Here is a 24018-nt window from a genome sequence, read left to right as displayed (position 1 = left end):
TTGCTGTGTGCTCTATAAAAAAAGCACAATTTAAAAATTACAAATAAAAGCCCACCATGTCCAGGTTTATACATTTATTATCATACACTCGCATTAATAATTTTTTTTAAATATACAGCCCATACACACTGAGTTGGGCACAGCCCTAAAACACAAACACACACACACACTCACTGTTCACTGATATTGCAGGGAAACTGTTAGTTATTCCATCGCATCTCCGTATTTATTGACTTTGGGAATTGCAGGGGTTTGAAGTTCATCCTCTGGAAAAAAAATCAGAAAATCAGTTAGTGTTTGAGAAAAAAATATTTCTAACAACACAGTCTGTGAAGATTCTGAGAAAAGGAACAAAAAAGCATTAACAAATAAATAAATAATCCAATAATTCAGTTATATATTCATAAAATGTGATAAATCATGGCATTTTCACAGAGAGATAGAACCAGGAAGTGTAGCAACAAGTGTAGAAATCGTAGGAATCTGTGGTTGATTAAAACCAATTTTTGGATGAAAAAATGATACGATAATGCGGAATTACTGTGACGTTTTTGACTTCCTGTACAGAGTCTCACTGTATAGTTTAAGGAAAATGTGCATAACAAAATATACTTACTAGGAGGATTGGAATCAGGTATTTCCCCTTTTTCTAAGAAAACCCACAGCTCTGTGCATTTCATCGTCTCCCGACGTGTTACTGTGTAGCTGAACACCGAGGAAGCAACTGAAAGGCGAAAGAAAGTTACTGAAAAAGTACAGTTCCAAAACTCTTACAATTTCAAAACTTTAGAATAATAAAATAAAACAAAACCCATGACAAAAAAAACATGCAACATTCAAAAGATGTAACTTTCGCAAGGTCCCACTTTTCTCTCGTCTAACGTCTCGTATTGCGGACTGTATTTATTCAACACAACGATGGATTTGATCTTAAACGAGTCTGTGCAGCTCGATTATTATATGTAAATATTATTTACATTGAAAACCTTTGTGTGAAACTGAAAAGAATGGCACACGGATTTTCATTAGTGCGCTCAGAATACTGGATGTTGTTGTGGTCATTTCCTCAACAGGGTCAATAATATATGAGTAAATTTGGCGTTGCTTTCGCGTTCTACTTTATGAATGTATATTTTTATTTAAATACACAAAGGAACAGATTGATTATTATATCAATGTTGGAAAGCAACTTATAAATAGAACTTTAACCTAAAAAATGTTTATGAGTAATTTTTACTTCACTACATTTAATGCACAATATAGTTCTATTGGCACTTGTACTGATACTTAAGTATGTACGGTGCCTCTCATAGGTTTGGAAACAATTTATCTTTTAATTTCTTAAGAGATACCTGCACATTCCTTTTGATTATATGCAACAAACGAGGTCATTGAATAGTATTTAATTTGATCAAACTGTCACCTTATGCAAGAACATTAGGTTTTGAATGAGATACCTGTAGCCATGTCAGGTTCGACTTCACAAGTACAGCACCATGCAATTCCACTGAACTGCAGCGAATTGGAACCATTACCATACAACTAAACAATGAGCCAAAGCAAAACATCCAAGATCTGTAAACGCTGTTTTTGTTATCTATCATGCAATGGCCTGCTTTAGTCACCGCACCTAAATCCTATTAACGGCAAAGAATTTCAGCTGAATGTTAGTTCTCTCTCTCCAGTGTTCTGTATTGTTTCAGATTTATGATCACACTCTTCATGTCACCCAAATGAGGATGGGTTCTCCTTTTGAGTCTGGTTCCTCTCAAGGTTTCTTCCTCATAACATCTAAGGGAGTGTTTCCTTGCTACAGTCGCCACGGCTGCTCATCAGGGATAAATGCACACTATTCACATTAACGCTTAAAATTCTGTAAAGCTGCTTTGAGACAATGTCTGTGTTGTGAAAAGCGCTATACAAATAAACTTGACTTGACTTAAAGCTGTTATGCAGAGGATTTCTCAATAATAAAGTGTAACATCTGTACTTTTATTGATTTGTTTGGTCAAAGTAAATCTTCAAAACATTTCATGTCTACTTTGAGCCATAAAAAGAAAAGGAGCATGCATGTGTCTCTCCAAAAACATTAAAGAGTAGGTGTTTCCAAACTTTTGACCATCACTGTAAAAAAAAACAAGTATTTTCTTTTTTACTTTTACTCAAGTTTTCTCAGCGTTGTACAGGAATAATATTTAAGCAAAAGACTTATGTTTTTACTCAAGTACAGAAACGAGGTTCTTCAACCATCACTGCACGTAACTTACCAATAGATATTAGAAGGTTCCACTGGAGCGGATACTTTATCCTTTTCTGTAGTGCTTTCTGAGTTAAGAACATGCTTATTGTACCTGGTTAGTTAACAGACAGAAGTAACGTGAGAAAAAAATACAAAACAATCTACAGACTGTTCGTACACTAATAAATATTTATTTTGAGCTGTAGGAGTTACTGTAAATTAGTTTTCTTTCAATTAAATACTATATAACTACACTTCAAGGTAATTTAGACATACCTGTGATTTGTTTATATTGGCAGAATTTCTTTTAATAATGATAATTTTTGTAAGCAAAGTGTCCAACAATTAAAAAAATGTCTAATACAAGACCAATTCAAAGTTTTTAAATGATTGTAGACATTTAAACGAAAAGACTGATATAAAGAGTAAAATCTTCTATACCAAGGAGACGCTTGCAATCAGTCAATTAATCAATTAATCAATCAATATAGTAAAAGTTTCTGAACCCCTGCTTTATTACACTGCAGTAACAGATTTTTAAGGCTATTGATGGAATATTTGATATGCATGATCTATCATTACATAATGTGTTTGTCATTATATTAGTGATTATAATTGTGACATAATAGACTAATCAAAATTGTGAATTCGATTGTACTTTTACGGACCAATCACAATCGAGAATTTAACTGCGCTATGACAAACCAATCAGAATCTAGAATTCGACTGCGCTGTGACAGACCAATCAAATTTGAATAAATCTATTTCACTGTGACGGACTAATCAGAATTGAGAATTGAAAAAAAAAATTTTACAATTTCCCTAGGTGATCAATAAAGTATTGGGATTTGGATTCATAATTCAGCTGCTCTGTGACATAACAGACCAATCAGAATCCAGATTTTTACGGCACTGTGATAGACCAATCAGAGTAAAGAATTCAACCCGCCGTTGACATAATACACCAATCAGAATCTGAGCCGCTCTGTGACATATTAATGTGACTTATTATTCTTGAATTGTATTAAAAATCTGAATTCCAATGAATATGAATTCTCATTCATATATATATATATATATATATATATATATATATATATATATATATTATAATTACTCAGATACAAACCAATTATGAAGCTTCCTGTTCCTTTCATAAATGCACGGGACTGACAGGCAGCGTACTGCTGCAAACCCTGAATAAAAGGATAAACATCATTAACCATGTTATTGTTTTAATAATTATTGGGTCATTAAGATGTTTTAAACGATATATTATAGAATAAAAGTGACTCAACGCACCGGATGTTTCTCCACGAGCGCGTCATCGACTTTCCGGATACCGATATTAACCATCGCGTTTATATTTAATCCTGTAATAAATCACTTTCACTTTATACCGTCTGGGAATAAACTGTAACTTCCGTGTGAACAGCGAAGAAAACTGAAGAAACGGCTTAAAAACTGTATTATTCCATTTAACTGAGTTGCGCCCTCTTGCGGACTGGAGTCATTACTGCGTTCATTTTGAAAGGTACTGAGAGTCATTTGACTTCTTATTTTTTGATTGTTTTTTCAAAAAATGTATTCTATTTATATTAAACAAATTAATAGGTAAATGAAAAATCGGATTAATATTTCTAAATGTTTACGAATGTCAAAAAATGCAGACATATCTATTGTAATAAGGTTATATATTCATATAATAAAATCCAGTGGCGGGCCGTGCATTTGGTACCTGGGCCTTCAGTGGGGACGTACCCGACTTAATCCACCTCTTAATCCACCAATATCACAATTATAGAAACCAGCAATATTATACAAAAACGCAATATAGAGGCATTTTACATATGGAGGGTGAATATCATTTTACTAAAGCAAGCTCCAAAACTCTAAAATGCAAACGCAATCATCTGGAGCAGTTCCTTATTCCAAATCCATTGATGAAATAGCCTGTTCATTCATTATATTGAGGTAGTCAGCTGACCTCATTCTATGGGAACATAAAACTACTGAACCGAGATCTGACTGACTGCAGCAACCCCAGATCATAGCACTGCCCCCACAGGCTTTTTATATAGTAGGCATTAGGTTTGATGTGTGCATCAATTCATCTGCCTTTTTTCTTACCCTGATGTGCGCATTACTCTGGAACAGGGCAAATCTGGACTCAGTTTAGAAATAAGGGCATGGGGTGAGGAGGTCTGGGGTGCAGTCGGTGCTTCAATTCATTCCAAATGTGTTGGGGGTCTTTGCAGGACACTGGACTTCTTCTACTCCACCATTGGCACACCATGTCTTAATGGATCTTGCTTTGTGTCATGCTGGACCAGGTTTGATTTTCTTCATTTAAGTGAAGGGGAATCTTATCATAGCATTAAATGTCAATCTAGACAGTTGCATGCTTCCAACTTAGTGGCAACAGTTTGGGGGTAGAACCACATATGGATGTGATCTCTCCTACTTCGTCTGTCAATCACGACCTTCTTCTATTCATTGCTTTGGCTTCTGCTGTCCTGTAGCTCCTACCACTGAGACTTAGACACCCCCACTGACTATTATGCCACAAAAAGGTTAAATAGAAAGCCTTGTGGGTGAAGCTAAATACCTCAAGAAGAAGCAATGGTCATTAACGCCAGTCCTAAACCAAATCATATCCCTTTATGGTGTGGTTTTTTTTTTCATATTTTTCCATTTTACGTTCCATTCTAAGCATTTTAATAATAATATTAAAAAACGAGATGGTTCAAACCTGTGTGAGTTTAATAAAAGGTGTTACAGGAATCTTTTATTTCTCTAGGTTCCTTTAAAATGACAAACATTGTTTATTTTTGTACAACATACACAAATATAATGTAATGAAACCTTTTTTTTTCCTCAACAAGACATAAAATATCTTTCACGCCATCTAAAAGTTAATATTTGACAGTACAATTACAGATTCAATAATTAAATCTTCAACTAGCTTCCACACTGTGAAACGCTCAGACAAAGTTTTCCTTTTAGTCGACAGTTCGCTCTCGACCCAATCACAAACCTAACATTAGAGAAGGAAAATAAATCACATCCATCAGAACATAGAGAATCGGTCATTCTTATCCAAAATTAAATTAAAATTCAGATATTAAAAACACAATTTAGTTCTTTAAGAGTGTAAATGTGCAGAAATGTGTACATTTAAATGTAAATGTGCAGAAATCATACCTTTTTCTGTGCAGGGTACGTTGGTGATGATGTGTAGGATTAAGATCAGACCAGTTATAAGAGACTGGCTGGAGGAGTCTTACATTCTCAGCTGAACCAAATAAAGAACAAACAAAAGACCATTTTTTATATTATTTTCCCAATATTATTATAGATGTTTATAGATACAAGTAAAGATACAAGTAAACTTACTTCTAACTTCTAACCCACTTAACTTACTTATCCTTTGGTTGATGATGGGAAGCCTCCCTTTATCTGGTGCTGCTTTTTCAGCTCGACAGCTTTGCAACACTACTTCAGAATAAAAACAAAACAACAAAATATTGTGTATATATATTTTTTTTTACACGCGATTAATGCAGCATGCATTTCTGTGACCATTTTTATTAGAAATATAAATAAATAATTATAAAGTAGGCGAAAATAAAATCTTCACATCAGCACTCATTTATTCACAACCTCCTTTCTTTAGTCAAAAAATTAACAAAAATTACTTATTTGTAATCGATAAACCTTTGTTTTACTGATGCGCTAAGTCTCAAATAAAGCACCAAAATCTGCATGATGAGCACGTCCGGCAATTAAAACCATCACGTGTGGAAGCATAGCAAAGGTTTGTTTTGGGGTCCTGATGATTTACTTAATTTAAAACAGCATAATTACTTTAAAACATTTACAAGGACATTCTTGTTTTTATGCTCTATGCTGAATATAGTTTCACTAATAATAAACATACATTTGTATCAAGCATCCAGATTTGTCTGGACCCAGGTTGATTAGAGTATAAAAAATGTAAAAAGTATTAATTTAAGGTAAATTTAGAACAGATACAAATGTACAATTAAGTTGTGATCATATATATATATATATATATATATATATATATATATATATATATATATATATATATATATATATATATATATATATATATATATATATATATATTATATATACAGTACAGACCAAAAGTTTATATATATTATATATACAGTACAGACCAAAAGTTTATATATATTATATATACAGTACAGACCAAAAGTTTATATATATTATATATACAGTACAGACCAAAAGTTTGGACACACCTGCTCATTCAAAAAATTTTCTTTATTTTCATGACTATGAAAATTGTAGATTTACACTGAAGGCATCAAAACTATGAATTAACACATGTGGAATTATATATGGAATTATATACATAACAAAAAAAGTGAACTGAAAATATGTCATATTGTAGGTTCTTCAAAGTAGGCATCAAGAGAATGCCAAGAGTGTGCAAAGCAGTAATCTAAGCAAAAGGTTGCTACTTTGAAGAATCTACAAAATGACATATTCTCAGTTCACTTTTTTGTTATGTATATAATTCCACATGTGTTAATTCATAGTTTTGATGCCTTCAGTGTGACTCTACAATTTTCATAGTCATGAAAATAAAGAAAACTCTTTGAATGAGAAGGTGTGTCCAAACTTTTGGTCTGTACTGTATATATAATGTATTACACTTTCCCAAATCATTGGTTTACTACAAAATATTGTACCTGGATTGATTTTTGGTCTGGGATGTACAGGGTGTGAGGATGAGGATGCAGATGAGCGTCTGAACGCCAGCATAATGTGGCGTTCAGATGGAACCACCCCCATATTTGAACTATTCCTGATATTGTTTAATTGTGCCTCAGCATCCAAATGAGCAACAAGACCCACTGACTTCTACAAGAGAAAAGACATGCACTGTTAAAATCACTCAGCAAGCAGGTACAATCATTTACAAACAGCCAACAGGGTATTACAAATTAAATATTAAGATTCCCAGCAAACACTTTTAATAGTTTTGGCAGCAATCCTTGATGTATTACATATTACAAGGATGTTTACAGTTAGGGCAGATAGTTTACTTACAGTGTAAAATGTGGAACACGAATGAATAGACAAAACACAAAATAAGAAGAAACATAACATTTAGGACCAGTCAAAAGTCTGGGCACAACTCCACTATCAGTGGCTTTTCTTTATTTCTTATTATTTTTTAGCATTGTACATTAATACTGATTAATACAAATCTATGAAAGAACATATATGTAATTATGTAGTTAACAAGAAAGTATTAAAGAACCCAGAATATGCTTTATATTCTAGATTGTCCAAAGTAGCTACATTTAACTTTGATGATAGCTTAGCAAAATCATTGCATTCTCTCATCAAATTCAACCTGAATGCTATTCAATTCACAGATGTGCCTTGCGAAGACTTAACTTGTGAATTGTTTAGCCATTTTAATGGTCTTTAGTCCATCAGTTGTGTTGTGCAGAGGAGGGGTGAGTGAAGGAAAAGCAGCCAACAAGCACTCAAACCTCAGGGAACTTCTCAAGACTGATGCTATGATGATATATGTGCTTATTACAAATTGTGCTTATTGTTTAGGTGCAGAGTGCATATGAGAGGACATGTTAGTTTGCAGTGGCTGACGGAATCCAAAACTATAATAATAGGGTCATAATTTTGACAACTGCTGAAATAAAATTGCTTATAACAGTGCATCCAAAACTGAGAGAACATTATGAGAATTCAGCAAAATTCCTCCTATTACTTACCTAACAACAAAAATAGAGCCTATATGTTCCCTTCTGTTTTATTATACCTTTTAAAGGTAATGACATTTTAATAACTGTAATTCAGAATTAATTTACAAATCACAGAAATCTGTCCATAATGAACAGCTGTTATAATACACCGATTTTGTTCACTTTCCAAATGAATTAACCAATTACCAATCAGATTTAGAAATTCACAAGCATTGTGGTATTTTATAAGGAGACGTGTACCTCCTCAGACTTCATTCTGGATGATTTGATTTGATCAGAGGTCGACATGAATAACAACTTCCTGCCCCTGTTTGTGACTTCACTTGTTTCTCGTGCTGGACAACGTGCAAATGTTTGGCATTTAGGAGAACAGAGACCCCTGAAATAAAAAAAATAAAAAAATGATATAATAAAATCTCAATTTGTGCTTTACATCTCAAATATGCTATGGAGAACAAATAATTGTTCCATCGTGTCTGAGAGGCATACATACAGATACCAGATACAGATACACTAAATGGCCAACAGTAGGTGCAAACATGTCCATCACCCCTATATGTCCTTTTTGAACATTAAAATTCTGTGCAAATTAAAGCTAATGTAGGAACAAGAGCATTGCTGAGACCAGGTGAGGAGGTCTGGAGGTGCAGCCTGTGTTCTAATTCATTTCAAAGTTGTTCAGTGGGGTTGAGGTCAAAACTTCTGGGCAGGAAATAAAATTTCTCCTTTAGCATTGGCACACTATGTCTCAATGGTACCTGCATTCTGCATGGTGGAACAGATTTGTTGTTGTTACAGCATTAAAGGTAATTCTAGACAATTTTGTTTTTCCATTTGTTTGTGTGGCAACAGTTTAAGAGGAAGAATCGCTAGGTGTCCTCATATTTTCACCCATATATTTTAGATATTAGTAGCCAATTCAAAAGACATAAGACTTTCAACCACGCAGTCTCATATGTATTTTACAGTGATGGGCAAAGTTCACATCTAGATAAATGTTCTTATTCAGTTACCTGCTTCAACTTATATGAGAAATGTGTTGTTCTCTATATGTGGGGTGGAGCAGGAAACTGAATAATTCCCATTAAATTTAAAACCTGTTAATGATCAGCATTTAATTTTAACAGACTTTAATAGAACATTGACTGCTTTTTATTTGTCTTTTTTTTTTTTTTTTAGATTCTTTTATTGTATATTGTAAATTTAAAGCCTTAACAGATTATAACTCAAAATTATAAAGACAAAAAACATCGATTGTTCTTACATTAAAGTGAATGTCATTTATGGCTCCCAGAATTCTGAAAAGATTCTTAAACACAATTTCTTAACTCACCTGTTCGTGTTCACGTATTCGTCCTTGGCAGTGCGTTTGGTAACAGCCTGGCTCTGATAGCGCCCCCTGGAGGTTATGGCTGTGACTGTGCAGGTGTACGATGTGTTGGCGGTAAGATGGCGCATCGTGTGAATGCACTCTCTGCCTGAGTATACCACACACCCGTTCACTCGTAGCTCGTATAAGAAGAGGCGGCCGAGCGGCACCTCTGGGGCAGCCCAGATGATTTGGAGCTTGTGGCATCCCAGCACAGCAACTGCCACACCACTAGGAGCATGATCTTGAGCATCTGCAGTGCGAATAGTAATACTACACCGGGAACTACACGCGTCTCCTGGACCCAGTGTACAAATGCTTACCGTGTATGTAGTGCTTGGAGATAGCGAGCTCACCGTAGCCCTGACAGAGAAAAGAGTGAAGAGTTCTGACAATGTGATTGCGTACACTGTCATGGGATATTGTTCAGATATCGCATAGACCCTCATCTCACTGCCGGTACAATCCTTTCGGTCATGTCACAACCGTTTATTTTTCTATTTACCAGTTTAATTAAACAGATAAAACTTAATTTCTTTAATTTAATTTCCAACTGCTTTACTCTGTCTTAGATGTATTTCAATGGTGGTATCAAAAAGTTTTGAGACTAGCTCTGTTTGCCCCTTCAAAATAATCCCCTTGTTTAGCAATACGGTGCTTCTAGCGTTTCTGCCACTTCTGGAATGTGTCTTGCAAGTGTTCTTTTCAAGCACATTCTGCAAATTGTGCTGGATCTCCACAATGGTGTCAAAACTACAACCTTTGAGCTAGATCTTCGGGAAGTGGGCAAAATTCGCTGAAGCCAAATCTGGCAAATAGGATGCGTGAGGAAGTAAAATCATGTCACTTCCGACAAAAAACTCACTTGTGAGGAGTGCGCACGTAATAAAAATAGCAGATGTGGTAAAGCAGGTGGTCAGAATGTACACAGGATGATGTCTTTTGGCACACTGACTTATGGAGATCGGTGCTTCCTGTGACTGGGTGTGCAACCTTGTGCTGCCATCTGTTGGCGTGTTACAAAACTAGTCTCGAAACTTTTTGATACCACCTGGTGTGTATGTATATATATATATATATATATGTATATAAGGGCCAGAATAAGTACAGAAATTTCAGTATAATAATATGACACATCAGTGTTTGAATTTACCCCAGCTCTCTGGTAGTTTCCAGCAGCATATCATCACAGTATACCCGGAAAGATCTGGGCTTGACGTCCCCCTCTGGCCCTGCCCATTTCAGTTGCACCTCAGTAGCTGTGCAGGAGGTAACACATAAGTCCTGTGGTGGCCCAGGTTTAAGCCCTAGACCCTCTACTCGTATCTCCACAGGTTCACTAAAGGGACTTATGTCACCATCCAACGTAGAGAGATTAAGTCGTAAAGAGAGTGGTTGCTTGTGCTGAATATGAGAATAGGGTATAGTGATTTGACACCATGGGCCACAGTACAACATGGTATCTCCATCAAAAAGACTAGAGAAAACAAACATGGAGGTCAAAGTCATAGTTATTACTAATGATGATCAGAATGATTACAAGCTTTCCCGAGGAACAAAGCATTTTTACCAATAGGTAACTTCCAGGCCACTTTCAGGTTTCATTTTTTCCCAGGATGCAACGCAGGCCATCGATTGGTGTCGAATAGTAACAGGGGACGGTTTAGGCAAGCGCTTTAGCTTTCTGAGGCATGCCCAAAGCTCCTCCTGCAGCTCTGAGCTTGGGGATGGAGAGACGGAGAGACGCTGGAGATGAATATAAAAGATGGGGAAGATTGGTTATAAAACTGAAATGTGAGCCAGATTTGAGGGCATTTGATTTCACATGCTAGTTACAATAAAGCATTTGGCTTGTAAAGGTGGCAATAAAGTTTAGAAAGTAGATTTATGACCTTGGTGCCACTATATTATTATTTACTGTACGAGAAAAACAGATAGACAGTATATATTTAAATTCTGTATAGACAGTTAAAATACCAGTCTATAGATCAGAAGGAGAACCATAAAAGTGTCATATACAAATAAATTACAAACAGATATTTATTATGTTGCATAAGTGTAATAAAAGAAAGTATTAACAACTAATCACCTTCAATTGTTCCTCCAAAGCGCCGTGCTCTCTAACTCGAGTAACTCCATTCGGCTGAGACACGAAAGCTTTCACAGTCCTGAGAGAAAGCAGCGATGAACATCCAGAGAAACAAATTGTAAATGCATGCCTACTTTATTAAAAAAAGAAGCAGATCTTTTAAAAAAAAAAGAATTTAGGGTATATTCAAGGTATAATGAAATTATATCTTGTTAAACATCCCTCTATTATGTGAAGGAATCAAGTATTCTAGAAGAACTCACATTGCAGCAAACCAAATGCTGTCTGGGTCTCCACTCCTTAACAAACTTAGTAGACTATCCAACAAACCAGGTAAGGACAGGCTCTCTATTAACAAGGCGTGCCCATCATCATTAGATGCCAGACAACTCAATGCAAAACAAGCAGTTTGCCCCGCCTCTGACTCCACGCCATTGGACAATAACGTTTCCAGACCACTCATCTAAATAAAAGAGACTCAGTAATAGTACAGTTGATATAGTCTTTGAAAAATGAGATTGAGAAATATGGTTTATATAAATGAGTGTTTTTTTTAGTCTATTGAAATGAAGGGTGAATTCAAAGCATGCTTGCAATGACGTCATTATCAGCTTCTTTTAATTCATAGTTTCTTTTTTTTCGCCATTAAAATTTCTGTTCTATTGCGATGCCATACTGTATGACGCTTTTTTTTTTTTTACTGCTAGTGGCATTATGCTTTTGTTTAAGTTAGGTCAAACAAATGTTACATATTGCAGCTTTAAGTTCTGAGCTTAGCATATGCATGTATTCCTTAGCAATGGCGCATAGGTTTCTTACCAACTTTTGCTCTTTGGCTTCAGCCAGAATGAGGCATCGGCTTTGCTCACACCCAAACAGGCACCCAATAGTGAAGGATGCGTTCATAGCAGTGTCTAAAATCACATCATACAACAAACAGAATTAAAAAAATCGACAATACATCTAAATTCTTTAAGATCATCATATGACACCATTTTGTATTGGAGGAACATTTACAGAGTTCTACTGCAAATGTGATGATACATTCTGACTTGTAAGTCTTCAAGTTACCTTTAAGAGACACGTTTAAATCCTGGACCCCTCAGATGTTACATTAACATTACAGAATTCTTACTCATTCTTTATATTGCAACCTCACCTGTGCGGCTGTGGGTCAGACACTGAACTAAACGTTTAAAAATCATTGAGGCTGATGGGTGACATAGAAGCTTTTGGCAGGCGGGTTCATACAAAGAAAGCCGGGCCAGAATGAGAGTGGCTGAGTTAACCACTCGCTCTCTCTCATGGTTCAGAAGGCAGGCGACTCTCTCAAGGACTTGACTGAAGACAACATGTTCCTGAAGCAGCTGCTGTAGCCCTGATGGGCTCTCAACCTAATGTAGATCGGATAAGCATAAAGAATTCAGGATTACTTTGGAAACTCTATTCAAAATGCAAAGAATCAATGCACCAACCAATGGAGAATCAGGGGGGATGAGGACTGACAGTAAACAAGGCAATACCTCTCTATAGTACACTCTCAGAAATTAAAGTTCCAATCAGTACTTTTCCTGGTTGCTAGCGTAGTACACCCTTTGTAGCTTTAATACGTATCTATCTTTTACCTGACCATTTGAACGAATATGAATATAGTATTCACTGACAAGGCATAATATCATGACATTATAACGTTAGTGGATGGAATTTATTAGGAAGCAGGTGAACATTTTGATAAAATATAAAGCAATTTTTCAAAAACGTATCTTAAATTAACACAAAATGACGGTATATCACAAAGTTGAAGAACCATTTGTATTCAATTGACAAATCAATTTAATTAAAAAAAAAATAGCTAACTAAACGATTGCAATGTGTAATTGGTAACGCTTATTGTCAATTAAAATATAGTGGAAAAAGTACATATATTGTATGATAAATGTAGTTGAGTAAAATTTGCTTATATCTTTGATACTTTCAAATAAATTCAAAAAGTAAATTTAGAATGTATCAAAAAAATTACTTAGGAACAGTTTTTTTTTTAGTATATTTACTCAAAAGACATTGTTTTGATTAATTGACAACCTTTTAGCTTGTGGATGAAAAAAGGTTTTTTTTACATTATCTTCAAAATTTAGTCCAAATCTCTTTAATTCTTTTGATTAAAAACATGTTTATAGTATTGCTTTTGTATGATTTGGTGTATCTTGACATGAAAAATAGTTCTTACTAAATAAAACACAGTCTCACATTGACAAAAATAAAATGCCAGATCTGACCTGCAGGAAGCTGGTTATAAAACTTTGATAACAATTTAGGTGAACGACCAAAGCAACATGCAAGTTCTCGTCTCTAAACACTAAATCAGTGTGATACGTTTCAGAATTTGAAAATGTTACCGATGTGGCCACAGCTCCAGCAGCACTTAGTACAACGTCAGGCTCGTCATTCAACAGGAGTTGCCCTAATGCCTGGCAAAGATCACTGTCCCCCTTCGTCCATTCGTGATGTTTCTTCAGCATTGCTTCCTTCTCGAAAAGCATAGCAAAGATGTAAACAGCTAAAGTTCTCAGCCTGAGTAGTCACAGAGTGGAATCAACACAACATACTCACAAAGGTTTGCTTATCAGGCCCACATCCCCCCTGCAAGTCCTCTGTGCCTGGTCAAAGGCAATAAAAGACTAACCTTCACATCCCAACTGACGGTTTTACGAGCAGTTTTTTTTTTTTTGTCTGAGTTGGAGTTCAACTGCGGGACACACTGAAACTGTAGAAAAACAAAAGCCGATGCCTTGAAAGCATTTACAGCTCACTGCTGAGAGAGATAACTTTCATTGCCAGCAGGAATCTCTGTGCTCATTTATAGTCAAGCTGTGCAGCTGAATGTACCTCGTAAATAAACACAACCCTTTTGAATTTCTTTCATGAGTTTAAATTGGCTGCACATTTGATATTTTTACTTTCCCATTAATATAAACAGTAGTTCAACACAATGGTCAGCACTAAAATCAACAAAGGAAATCATTTTGGATCTGAATTAGCATTATGCACAGTCTGGGACTGATAGCTCTTTGTAATCATGTATTTATTTTATTATACAGTGCTTTTTTCTTTCTTTTTTTACATTTACCTTGTCATTTAACACACATGTATCTAACATAGGAACCAATAACCTTAAATACCATAAGTGATTGCTGAGATTTACAAGTTTTAAAGTGGGTTAAGCAATAAATCATGTTTTTGTTTTTTTTAAGCAAAACCAAAGACTATTTATATGTATATATCAGTTGCAGGCCACCAGTAAGGTCTTCTCTGCTAAAGCCTAAAACATATTTATATCCATGAGTATGCATTAAACTATTCCCAATAGTTTCTTTTCTTTATTTCATAGTGTTTCTCCTGAGTCCACTGCTTCAAGGAATGTGTTTATGTTGGAGTTGCTATCCAATCAGCCGTCACATCATGTGTTGCCAGGGTCAAAGGAATCTGCCGTGAGGCTGTTGCTTTAACCAATCAGATTTCGAGTTGGTGGCAGGACCATCTAGCAGGCATACAGTAACATTGTGTAATGTTGAGTTGTGAATTTAAGGTACGGGTTAGTTTCTGTGTAAAATAAGGAAAATTTACCTTTACTTTCTATAATAATTTAAAATATTATAATCATTATTAATATTCAAATACATTCCCAATAAAGTGCATGTACATTCTAAAACTCTACAGTCCACACACTGAAAAAAGTCCACCTTAAAATATGTCAACATGTGTGTAATATTTTTGTGACAAGTTTTTCTGATCTTCTGACATCACATGTGGTAACACTAGACCACTGATCCCCAAACTATTGCCATCGAGAGGGTAATAAAGAAAAAGCAAAAAGACATGACAGCGACACAAATCTTCATTCTTCAAATCTTCATCAATGTTCACCCTAACATTCGGTGATCGTATACTCTAAAATTTAATGATGGAGCTGATGATCCTCGAGAGTAATCCATGGCCTTAAAGTCTAGAGAGCACATAATATTTCTGTTACATCATAACGTAACTGAAAGGTGGGTCTGAATTGGTCATGACAAAATCAGGACAAAATGAGGAAACAAATTTAAAAAAGGGAGAAAGGTGGGGGGGAAAGAAATTGCACATACTAACAATGATTCGGCTCATGGTTAAGATTGCTGAATGACTCTTTTCATTAGCGTCACACATTCGTTAAAATTATGCAAGGCCCATGTTTTTCTTGAACCAACCTGAAGATTTCTGCCATGACTTTATCTTACTCATGATGGCTTTGCATGGTCATTTTTAAACCATTAACTTACCTATCAATATAACATTATTTAAATACAGATAGACCCCAACTTACGTTGTAGATAGGGACCGAAAAACCGGTCCAGAGAAAAAGAGTGATTATGATGCGTTCCGATGCAGACAATGGTACTGTTAACACATTTTAAATATTTTTTACATGGGACAAATGAAGTAAATGAAAAAATATATATATTTGTTTTTTTGGTCGGAGGAGACCACCGTATCTTTGAAATGCCCCAAGTCGAATGGTCGTAGGTCGGGGTCTGATTGTACACATATTTCTGCATTACAAATAAAAGAGAATCCAATCTGATGCGGTTAAGTGACTTGTGCAAGTTTGCATCAATGACAGACTGGGATTTTTTTTTTTTTACAAAACATTGACTGGTCACAAGAGAGCAGAGGGACAATTACAATCTATTAAAAAAAAAAAAATTTATAATTTATAGAAAAAATAAACAGTTGTGAAAACAGTGTGCACGTGTGTGTGAGAATGTGAATATTTTCTATTTTATGAAATTAAAAAAACATATGTATATATATATATATATATATATATATATATAAATAATTTTATATATCTAAAAATATAATGCAATGATCTTTATATCTTTTTTATACATTAAAAAAAAAAAAAAAAAAAAACACCCTTTGGACACACTTTTCTGGTGTAAACATACTTTTCGCACATCATACTTTATTTATTTTACAGTGACAATAGTTGGATATCGTGAACATTAAGCCCCATCACGTAGAATTTTCCATCGTTTTGGTTTTTTTTTGTTTTGTTTTTTTTTATACATATTTTAAAGTATATTGTAATTTTTGTATTTAATAAAATTAAAAAATAAGAAAAGAAAAAAATAACTGCCCCGAATGCAATCATTCTGTAATCTCGTCTCCCACGTGACAAAAGATGAAAGTGAGGCTATTCAGTGCACAGTGTTCAACCCTATCTGGATAAATAAACACATTGGTACACAACTGTCAACAATTAGCATGTATACCTGCGATACATGCAAGGTTCGTGTGCGTGTCCGTGCGCGTCACATTACAGTTCGATAAAGTTGCCTAACATTGAAGAGGAAGACGCACATGAAACATGTGTGCGTGTATGCCTTTTGTGTTTGTTTTCTTTCTTTTAAAAAGTTCAGGTTCATACGAAACACGAGGTGAGATAAAAGTTACAGATGTTACACACTGAACGAGGAGGATTGACAAACCCGAGCGCCAACTTGCAGAAAAAGGACAGTGGATGTCGAATACGTGGAAACAACTTGGTGTGCATTTTCAAGGTTGGTTTTTTTTTCCCCCCTTTAAGCCGGGACATTCCTTGAATCCATAAACATGACAGAGCGTGAACCTTGTCGAATGGAAGGCGATTAGGATTTTTAATGCAGAACTAAGAGCGGTTTCAGAAACTCGCCACAAAGAGCGACATCCCCGAATTTAATAACTCTTCCCTACCCAGTCCATACACCAATACCTGGAATAGAGAACAATTCTATAACTTCAGTCAATAACGGCATGGCGCGCGCGCGCGCACACACATATATATTTATATATTTACACACACAATACTGGTAGTGTGAATTCGCACGGTCCTTCGCACGGTTGCACACCCGGAGACGTATACGGCAGGTAAGCGAGCGAGTGTACGTCCGTGTACACAGAAAGTCCGACCGGGAGAGGGAAGGAAGTACAGTGAAGAGGTCCGTATTTCCATCTCATTCTACAGCAGGCGTGTTCCTCGAGACCAGTGGCGAACGCTTCACGACGGGCGTGAGAATGGAAGGAAGGAGTGAGTTTGTGAACGCTCGACAGTCCGTACGGAGGAAGTCATGATGGCGTGGTGTTTTTCTTCACAAAACACACATCCATAGCAGCAGCCTTTTATCAATATACCTCCAAAAGAAACCACCCCCCCTAAGGAAATGCCAACGTTTGGAAAGCAAAAAAAATAATAAATACAAAATAAAATAAAAAGGTTTCCATGCCCCCCCGCCCCCGCACTCAACAGGCCTGCCTTACCTACCAACAAATCACCCATTCGGTTAGTCAGTCAGTAGATATATATTTTTTTACGTTGTTCTTTTTGCATTTCTTTGCAAGTCCCGTCCTGCAGTCCCCCCCTGTCCGACCCCATTTTTCACTAATGGGGGTTCAGGGGATCACCGCTCAGGCTCGGATTCCAGGGCCAGGACCCTCTTGCGTTCACGGCACTGCTTCTTATGGGCCGGCCAATCCCTCTGCTGACACTGCGAGCCGCAGTAACGTGCCACCTGACAGCGACCACAGATGTTGAACTCTCGCAGCTGAAAGGAAAACATTTTTAAATAAGTACACAAATGCATAAGATAATCGAATAATATATACAACTTTCTACTAATGTCTTTCTGGTGACAGGAGGCGGTGGAGCATGTGGACCAAACCTGCTGGTATAATAATTGATTCTCACCTTTGTCTTATTACAACCAGTTTATACAAGACAGTCGCTTTGTTCTTTCAGTAACTGCCACAAACGGCGAACGAGAGAAAGCAGACGAGCGGGTGGATCAAGCAGCACAACACACACACACAGAACGAAAGCGGCAGCTTTGTTTCTGTCCAACCGTTTATTTTTGTTGTCTTTTTTTAGGACGCACGATCAAAGTCCTCGATCAGTTACCGCTCCTGGAGTTTTCCTCCACAACCTCGAAAGTCAACATTCTACACATCTGATTCAGCGCTTTTTGTATGTTGTATTAAAAAGAAATAATTTGATTTCTTATTCATTTATATATTATAATATTATTTAGCGATCCCAAATCTTTTTTTCGCCTCAAGGCCCAGTGAAACTGACCAGTGATGCAAAACAGGTTGGAGATCGCTGCATCATTTATTATTATTATTATTATTATTAACTCTATATTAGGGCTGCAACTTACGATTATTATAATCAATTCATTGGACTTTTTTTCTGATAACCTGGATTTAAAAAAAAGAATACTATTTAAATTGCATGTTTTGCATATTATAATTATATAAAACTCAAATTGAGGTTATTTATGTATATGCGTACTAATTATATATATATTTAAATTTATTTCACCACCGAGTGGAACGGTGAAATAAGCTTCCACTGATTTTGCATCATATTGAGTTTCATTATCTCATATTATATATATATAATATGAGATAATGAAACTCAATATGATGCAAAATCAGTGGGAGCTTATTTCACCGTTCCACCAAGGGTCAGGTACTGGTCCTTGGCCCGGTGGTTTTTGGATCCCTGATATGAATAATACTCGAGTCTTATTGCATTACTGAATACTGAAGATATTTGAAAAGGTGTTCTACTGTATTCTACTGAATTATTTTTGTGTTTGAATGCATTTGAATGTTTGTATGAAAAAAAAAAACAACCCAGGAAAGATAACCATTAAAACTGTCCGTCTCTCTCGTTCCATATAAAAATGTTGATAAATGAAAAAACACCACCTTTACTGCACGCTAACAAATTTGCTGCTCAGTGTGAACTGCTGGCAAGCAAAGGTGCAAAGACCTGTACTCACAATATAACAAAACAAGATTCAGGCCCCATTTCCTCTTTGCCCACACTACACTTATTCTATTAAAATCAACAAGTGGGTAACTTTGTGTGTCTTGTGGTAATGCATGTTTATATAATTTTTAAATTATAAATAAAGTCAAAGGAAATCGCCATTGAGTGTGCTCTAGTAGATAAGGGATTCAATTTATTGTTCTTTTGATCTACCGGTTTCGGAAGCTTCTCCCGATTTTCCAATCACCCCCTGATCCCTAAAACTAATACATTATATATATTTGCTAGATCTGATTTTCACCGTCCTCTCACGAGCATGTTTAAGTCTCATAAGTCTCATTTGTACAAAAGAACCAGCAGTACTGACCCTCCTCTCTATGAGTGAACAAGGGGGGTAGTGGCACTCGTAGTAAGTGCAGGAACACTCTTCTTCCTCCACCAGCTCCCCGTTAGCGTTGTAGTAACGTGTGCGTCCCAGCTCCAGGTACTGCTCCTCCACCGGGTCGGCTGGGACCTGCTGGATAGCTAACCAGTACAGCGACTGCTCCCTGTAAAAGTATCACATGTACACCAAGTCTCAGAACTGTTGGCATGAGCGGATAAGAAGGCTTATATGGTGCATCAGTACAGAATTGTGCAAAAGTCTACCTTTGTTTGCTAGACAGCTCTTCCGGTTTGGGGGTCCAGCCGACAGGAACGAGGCGCAAGTTGTCTAGACGGTTGTCGACCGTGACCGCGTTTATATGGACAACTTGGAAGCTGGGTGCGATGCCTCCTCTGTGCTTTTCCCTGCACGCACACGTTCGAGATTAAACACGAGAACCATTAATAAACCACGGTATCGACTCAAAAGCAATGCACTTACCAAAGCAGCTCGTGCAGAGGTCGTCCGGCCCACCGGCCTTTGCTTATATCGAAGGCGTACGCGAAGATCTTTGCTCCGTTGCCGTCGGCGTCGACCTCCATCCGTGCCTGCAAATTAGCGAGAAAATTCCAGAAAAGTTTTATTGACAATTGTGATCTAGGATAAGGGGAGGAAACGCGAACATCTTCCTCTTGGTTTAAAGCAAATGCGATTTATACCCTTCCAGAAGTTTCTACAACTTGTTACTTGATAGATATCAGCTCTAATTCACATCATAACTTAATGAGCGTGTTCAAGTTATAAAAGTGTTAGAAAAGCCTCTAAAAGAATCACGAGCTAGTGAAAGTCAAAACTCTTACCTCAAAGGCATAGTTCTCCACCAGTGGTATATCCTGCTCATCGATGAGGGTGTATTTTGTCTACAAAAATTTAAAAATACAATAAGAAAAGTCAATAAAAATCATGCATTCTATTTAAACAAAACACATCGTATTTGAGTTTCAGAGAAAAATCGATCATTAAACATTTAAATAATCATATTTTCATGAACACAAAATGAGAAAATGATTAAAACAAAAATGTATAAGAGATATATATATATATATATATATATATATATATATATATATATATATATATATATATATATATATATATAAATTTTATGCTATTTTGCAAAAACAACTAGAAATTTATCTTTCACCACATTTTCAGTCACCGGCTATAGAACTTTCACTGGAACACTATTGACCTTTTACAAATCATAAAGCAAACGAAGCAGCAATTCAATATGTACCAGACACGCGCAGAAAATTATACGCAAACAAAATGACGGGCGAGGATGAAATGGAAGCGGACTAGCTCTCCTTTTCTATCGGCACCTCTCGGGTCGAGGCGTAGGCGTGCCACCCCTGAAGAGTGATGTTATGTTGTACGATTGCTAAATATCCTCACCATTAAGGTTTTCAACATACGGATTAAAATCCCAAATTCCAGCTCAGCTACAGTCACTACAAATACTCGAGATGCAAGATAATGTAAAGTCATTCTCAAAAAAACTAAAACTTTATGGAAATGCATCGTATCTTTTTTTGGTATTTGGTACTCACCACCATGGAGATGTTTCTCACCACTGGCTTGTTTTTGTGTTTTATAAACGGTCAAATTGTTCAGTGAAATAATATATTTTTAGACACGGTTCTTTAATACCGTGGACATTTCAACACCTCCTACTCCAAAAATAAACTCCAAAACAAATCTGACCACACACACGACATTTCTGCTTTATTATAGAACCCTGAATAATGATGTAGCTGGATTGCTGACATGGAATGGAAACAAAACAAACTTTATCCTTTCTGCTGAATAAAAACACTCTAATGGGTTTCATTAACGGATTTTTTTTTTTTCTTCATGGTCTTTGTGTGCATCATTAAAACTGAGAAATCTGAGAAACGTCGATGGGATCCCGATGCCTATTATATTATCTTGGTGGAAACAGGTTCTTCACCTGTTATATCTAACAGAACAGTTTTGATGGCTTGATCACGTGCTGGTATCTACTGGAAAGCATTAGGATGCCAGACGGATCCTGGTGAGATTCCTTCAGTTCGATGATGTCCACAAAAACCCTGGAAACATCATCGAAACAAAGAAGGCTTACTGGGATCCGGACGGCATCCTAATGGCTTCCAGTAGAAACCAGCATGTGATCAAAAAAACCAAAAGGTGTTCAGTCGGTACTTGACAGATGTTGAACAGATGGCTTTAGATCTTGATGCATCCTAATGGGTTCCAGTAGACACCGACATGTCACCAAAAGTCATAAGTGAATTTTAAGATTAAAACCATGACGATTTTCACAAGGGGAACATTCACACCATTCAGCAGCACCCATACTGCTTGCTCCATGACAATTGTTTCAGGATTTTTAGTCATAATACAAATCCAGGAGATGAGTCCCAGGCCTACACCTTGTCTCAGCGTTTGCCGGATGCCCTCTAGTGTACCGGCATGAAGCGGCCTGGCACACAGGCTGGATCTGATCCCGGCCCCTGAAGAGGTGTACAGCCGGATGGATGCTGGTTGACCCAAAAAATAAAACCGGATCATCTAAACAGCGTTCACACAGCCAACACATCCCATAATACCCCAGATTCGTTGTCTAATGCCCCGGATCACCGGCTTCTCGAGCTGCTAGCTGGCTAGTGTTATTATTCCTCATGCCGGTTGGACTCACGCCGCAAACGCGCCTGCTTTTTTCCCCCTCCTTCCCTTTCTATCTGAAGCCGGTTTCTTCGAAAACAACCGATTTCTGATCCCCTTTAAAATCCAAACGTGATCGTCTGACAGTTCCGTTTGAGACACCGCTCATTTATATTGATAAACAGATACATATGTATATGCTAGCAGTCTTAGCATCGGCTCAACAGAGCGATTCGAAATTTATTTGTAATAAAAACCCGGTCGCACAACCAAAGTGTTCGCGTTTATAAACACGAAAAACGAGTCGTATTTGAGTTAAAAATCTCCCCGAGATTAATACATTTTAAATTATGTTTTAAAAGAAGCTATCTAATGTTTTTGTGACCCTCCCCTCGGCGTCGCACATGGCAGTCCTGAGGCTCACCTTCCCGGCCACACGGCCCAGGCGAACAATCCCGAGCTTGAAATCCGACATTAGACGAGCTACAGGACGGACTGAGACGGAATGAGCGGCCGCGGTAATGTGCCGGTGAAGGAGGCTAGCTCGGGTAACCCCTAACCCCGGCTTTCATCCGAGTTTTTGCCTCTTTTTCCCCCTCCTCGCTGGATGTTAGGGTCAGCCGTTGCCCAACTCGGTCTTCCCCGCCCGCCGATACCCAAAGCCGCCGCGCTGCGAAACGCCGCTGAGAAAAAAAAAAAACCTACCAGCTCTCGAAACGAGAATCAACCAATCAGTAAAAAGGGCTAGCCACTATCGACCAATGGCAGCACGAGATATTTGACCGTGCCTGACACCAGAAACAGTTTGCTTAGTGGGCTTTAATCCTACGAGCCAATCAAAGCACGGGATTAAACCAGTACGTCCCGCCCACGACCTTCTTTACTTGACGCCATTGGACAGCTCTTGTAGGTACGTAAACTCGTAATTTTCGCGCGAAACTACGGTGACTACGGAGAGTTCAGGAACTCATATAACAAGTGCATTTCTAGTGAAACTTCTAAAATCAAGGCTTCTATTTGTTCCAAGGACTGATAAGGGGTACAAAATTAACTGCGCCATTTGTACATAACAGTATACAACAATGGTGGAACAAAAATGAATTAACATTAGGTGCCACCCAGATGAGGAAACCCGTTGAGTCTGGTTCCTCTTAAGGTTTCTTGACCCATAACATCTCAGGGATTTTTTTTTTCTCACCACTGTGACCACTGGTTTGCTCATTAGGGATAAACTTATAAGGGTTAAACTTATAAACACTAACACATACAGTACATTCATATTTTATTACCTATATATCTCTGTGAAGCTGCTTTGGGACAATGCCCATTGTTAAACATGCTATTCAAAGAAGGAGGGCTGTGGAATGGTGCGGTTGCAAGAAGTCGAGGTGGTGAAGGTGGATTAGTTTAAATATCAATTGTGCAAAGGAATGTAGAGTGTGTTAGAGAAGTGAGGAAAAGAGTGCAGGAAGGGTGGAGTGGGTGGAGAAAAGTGGCAAGAGTGATTTGGGATAGAAAGGTATCTGCAAGAGTAAAAGGGCATGTTTATAAGAAGGTTTATGAGACTGTTGTACGGTTTAGAGACAGTGGCATTGACAGAAAGACAGAAG

The 24018-nt window shown here is 37.0% G+C and overlaps 3 protein-coding genes across 9 annotated transcripts; all 3 read right to left on the bottom strand.

Annotated features, from left to right (window-relative positions):
* Nucleotides 1–62: 62 nt before the first annotated feature.
* tmem141 (transmembrane protein 141) lies at nucleotides 63–3713 on the bottom strand. 2 transcript variants are annotated; one of them, XM_083530525.1, is made up of 5 exons: nucleotides 3542–3704; nucleotides 3369–3435; nucleotides 2268–2351; nucleotides 617–724; nucleotides 63–266 (listed from the first exon to the last, which is right to left on the bottom strand). In XM_083530525.1, the coding sequence occupies exons 1-5, from the start codon at nucleotides 3593–3595 to the stop codon at nucleotides 205–207; spliced, it is 375 nt and encodes a 124-aa protein (XP_083386651.1). In that variant the 5' UTR covers nucleotides 3596–3704; the 3' UTR covers nucleotides 63–204. The 2 variants fall into 2 exon arrangements, with proteins under 2 accessions (XP_083386651.1, XP_083386652.1); XM_083530526.1 differs by lacking the exon at nucleotides 2268–2351 and having other exon boundaries at nucleotides 3542–3713.
* A 1283-nt stretch (nucleotides 3714–4996) lies between these two features.
* On the bottom strand, nucleotides 4997–14319 carry LOC310720166 (uncharacterized protein). Of its 6 annotated transcripts, none has more exons than XM_083530520.1 (14): nucleotides 14170–14319; nucleotides 13883–14057; nucleotides 12646–12880; nucleotides 12306–12400; nucleotides 11750–11949; nucleotides 11487–11565; nucleotides 10968–11143; nucleotides 10551–10874; nucleotides 9362–9760; nucleotides 8269–8407; nucleotides 6985–7156; nucleotides 5636–5737; nucleotides 5444–5534; nucleotides 4997–5276 (listed from the first exon to the last, which is right to left on the bottom strand). In XM_083530520.1, exons 2-14 carry the CDS (start codon nucleotides 14024–14026, stop codon nucleotides 5201–5203), a joined length of 2232 nt encoding a protein of 743 aa, XP_083386646.1. In that variant the 5' UTR covers nucleotides 14027–14057; nucleotides 14170–14319; the 3' UTR covers nucleotides 4997–5200. The 6 variants fall into 6 exon arrangements, with proteins under 6 accessions (XP_083386646.1, XP_083386648.1, XP_083386650.1 ...); XM_083530522.1 differs by having other exon boundaries at nucleotides 5636–5734; XM_083530524.1 differs by lacking the exon at nucleotides 14170–14319 and having other exon boundaries at nucleotides 5663–5734; nucleotides 13883–14166.
* Nucleotides 14320–16471: 2152 nt separating this feature from the next.
* Nucleotides 16472–23114, bottom strand: zmynd19 (zinc finger, MYND-type containing 19). Its single transcript, XM_083532087.1, has 6 exons — nucleotides 22833–23114; nucleotides 20563–20622; nucleotides 20204–20310; nucleotides 19987–20127; nucleotides 19706–19886; nucleotides 16472–18106 (listed from the first exon to the last, which is right to left on the bottom strand). Exons 1-6 carry the CDS (start codon nucleotides 22881–22883, stop codon nucleotides 17963–17965), a joined length of 684 nt encoding a protein of 227 aa, XP_083388213.1. The 5' UTR covers nucleotides 22884–23114; the 3' UTR covers nucleotides 16472–17962.
* Between the last annotated feature and the right edge of the window lie 904 nt (nucleotides 23115–24018).

Source organism: Silurus aristotelis (genome assembly GCF_946808225.1).
Source record: "Silurus aristotelis genome assembly, chromosome: 26".
NCBI classification, from domain to species: domain Eukaryota; kingdom Metazoa; phylum Chordata; class Actinopteri; order Siluriformes; family Siluridae; genus Silurus; species Silurus aristotelis.
This window is presented reverse-complemented; position numbering and strand designations above follow the sequence as displayed.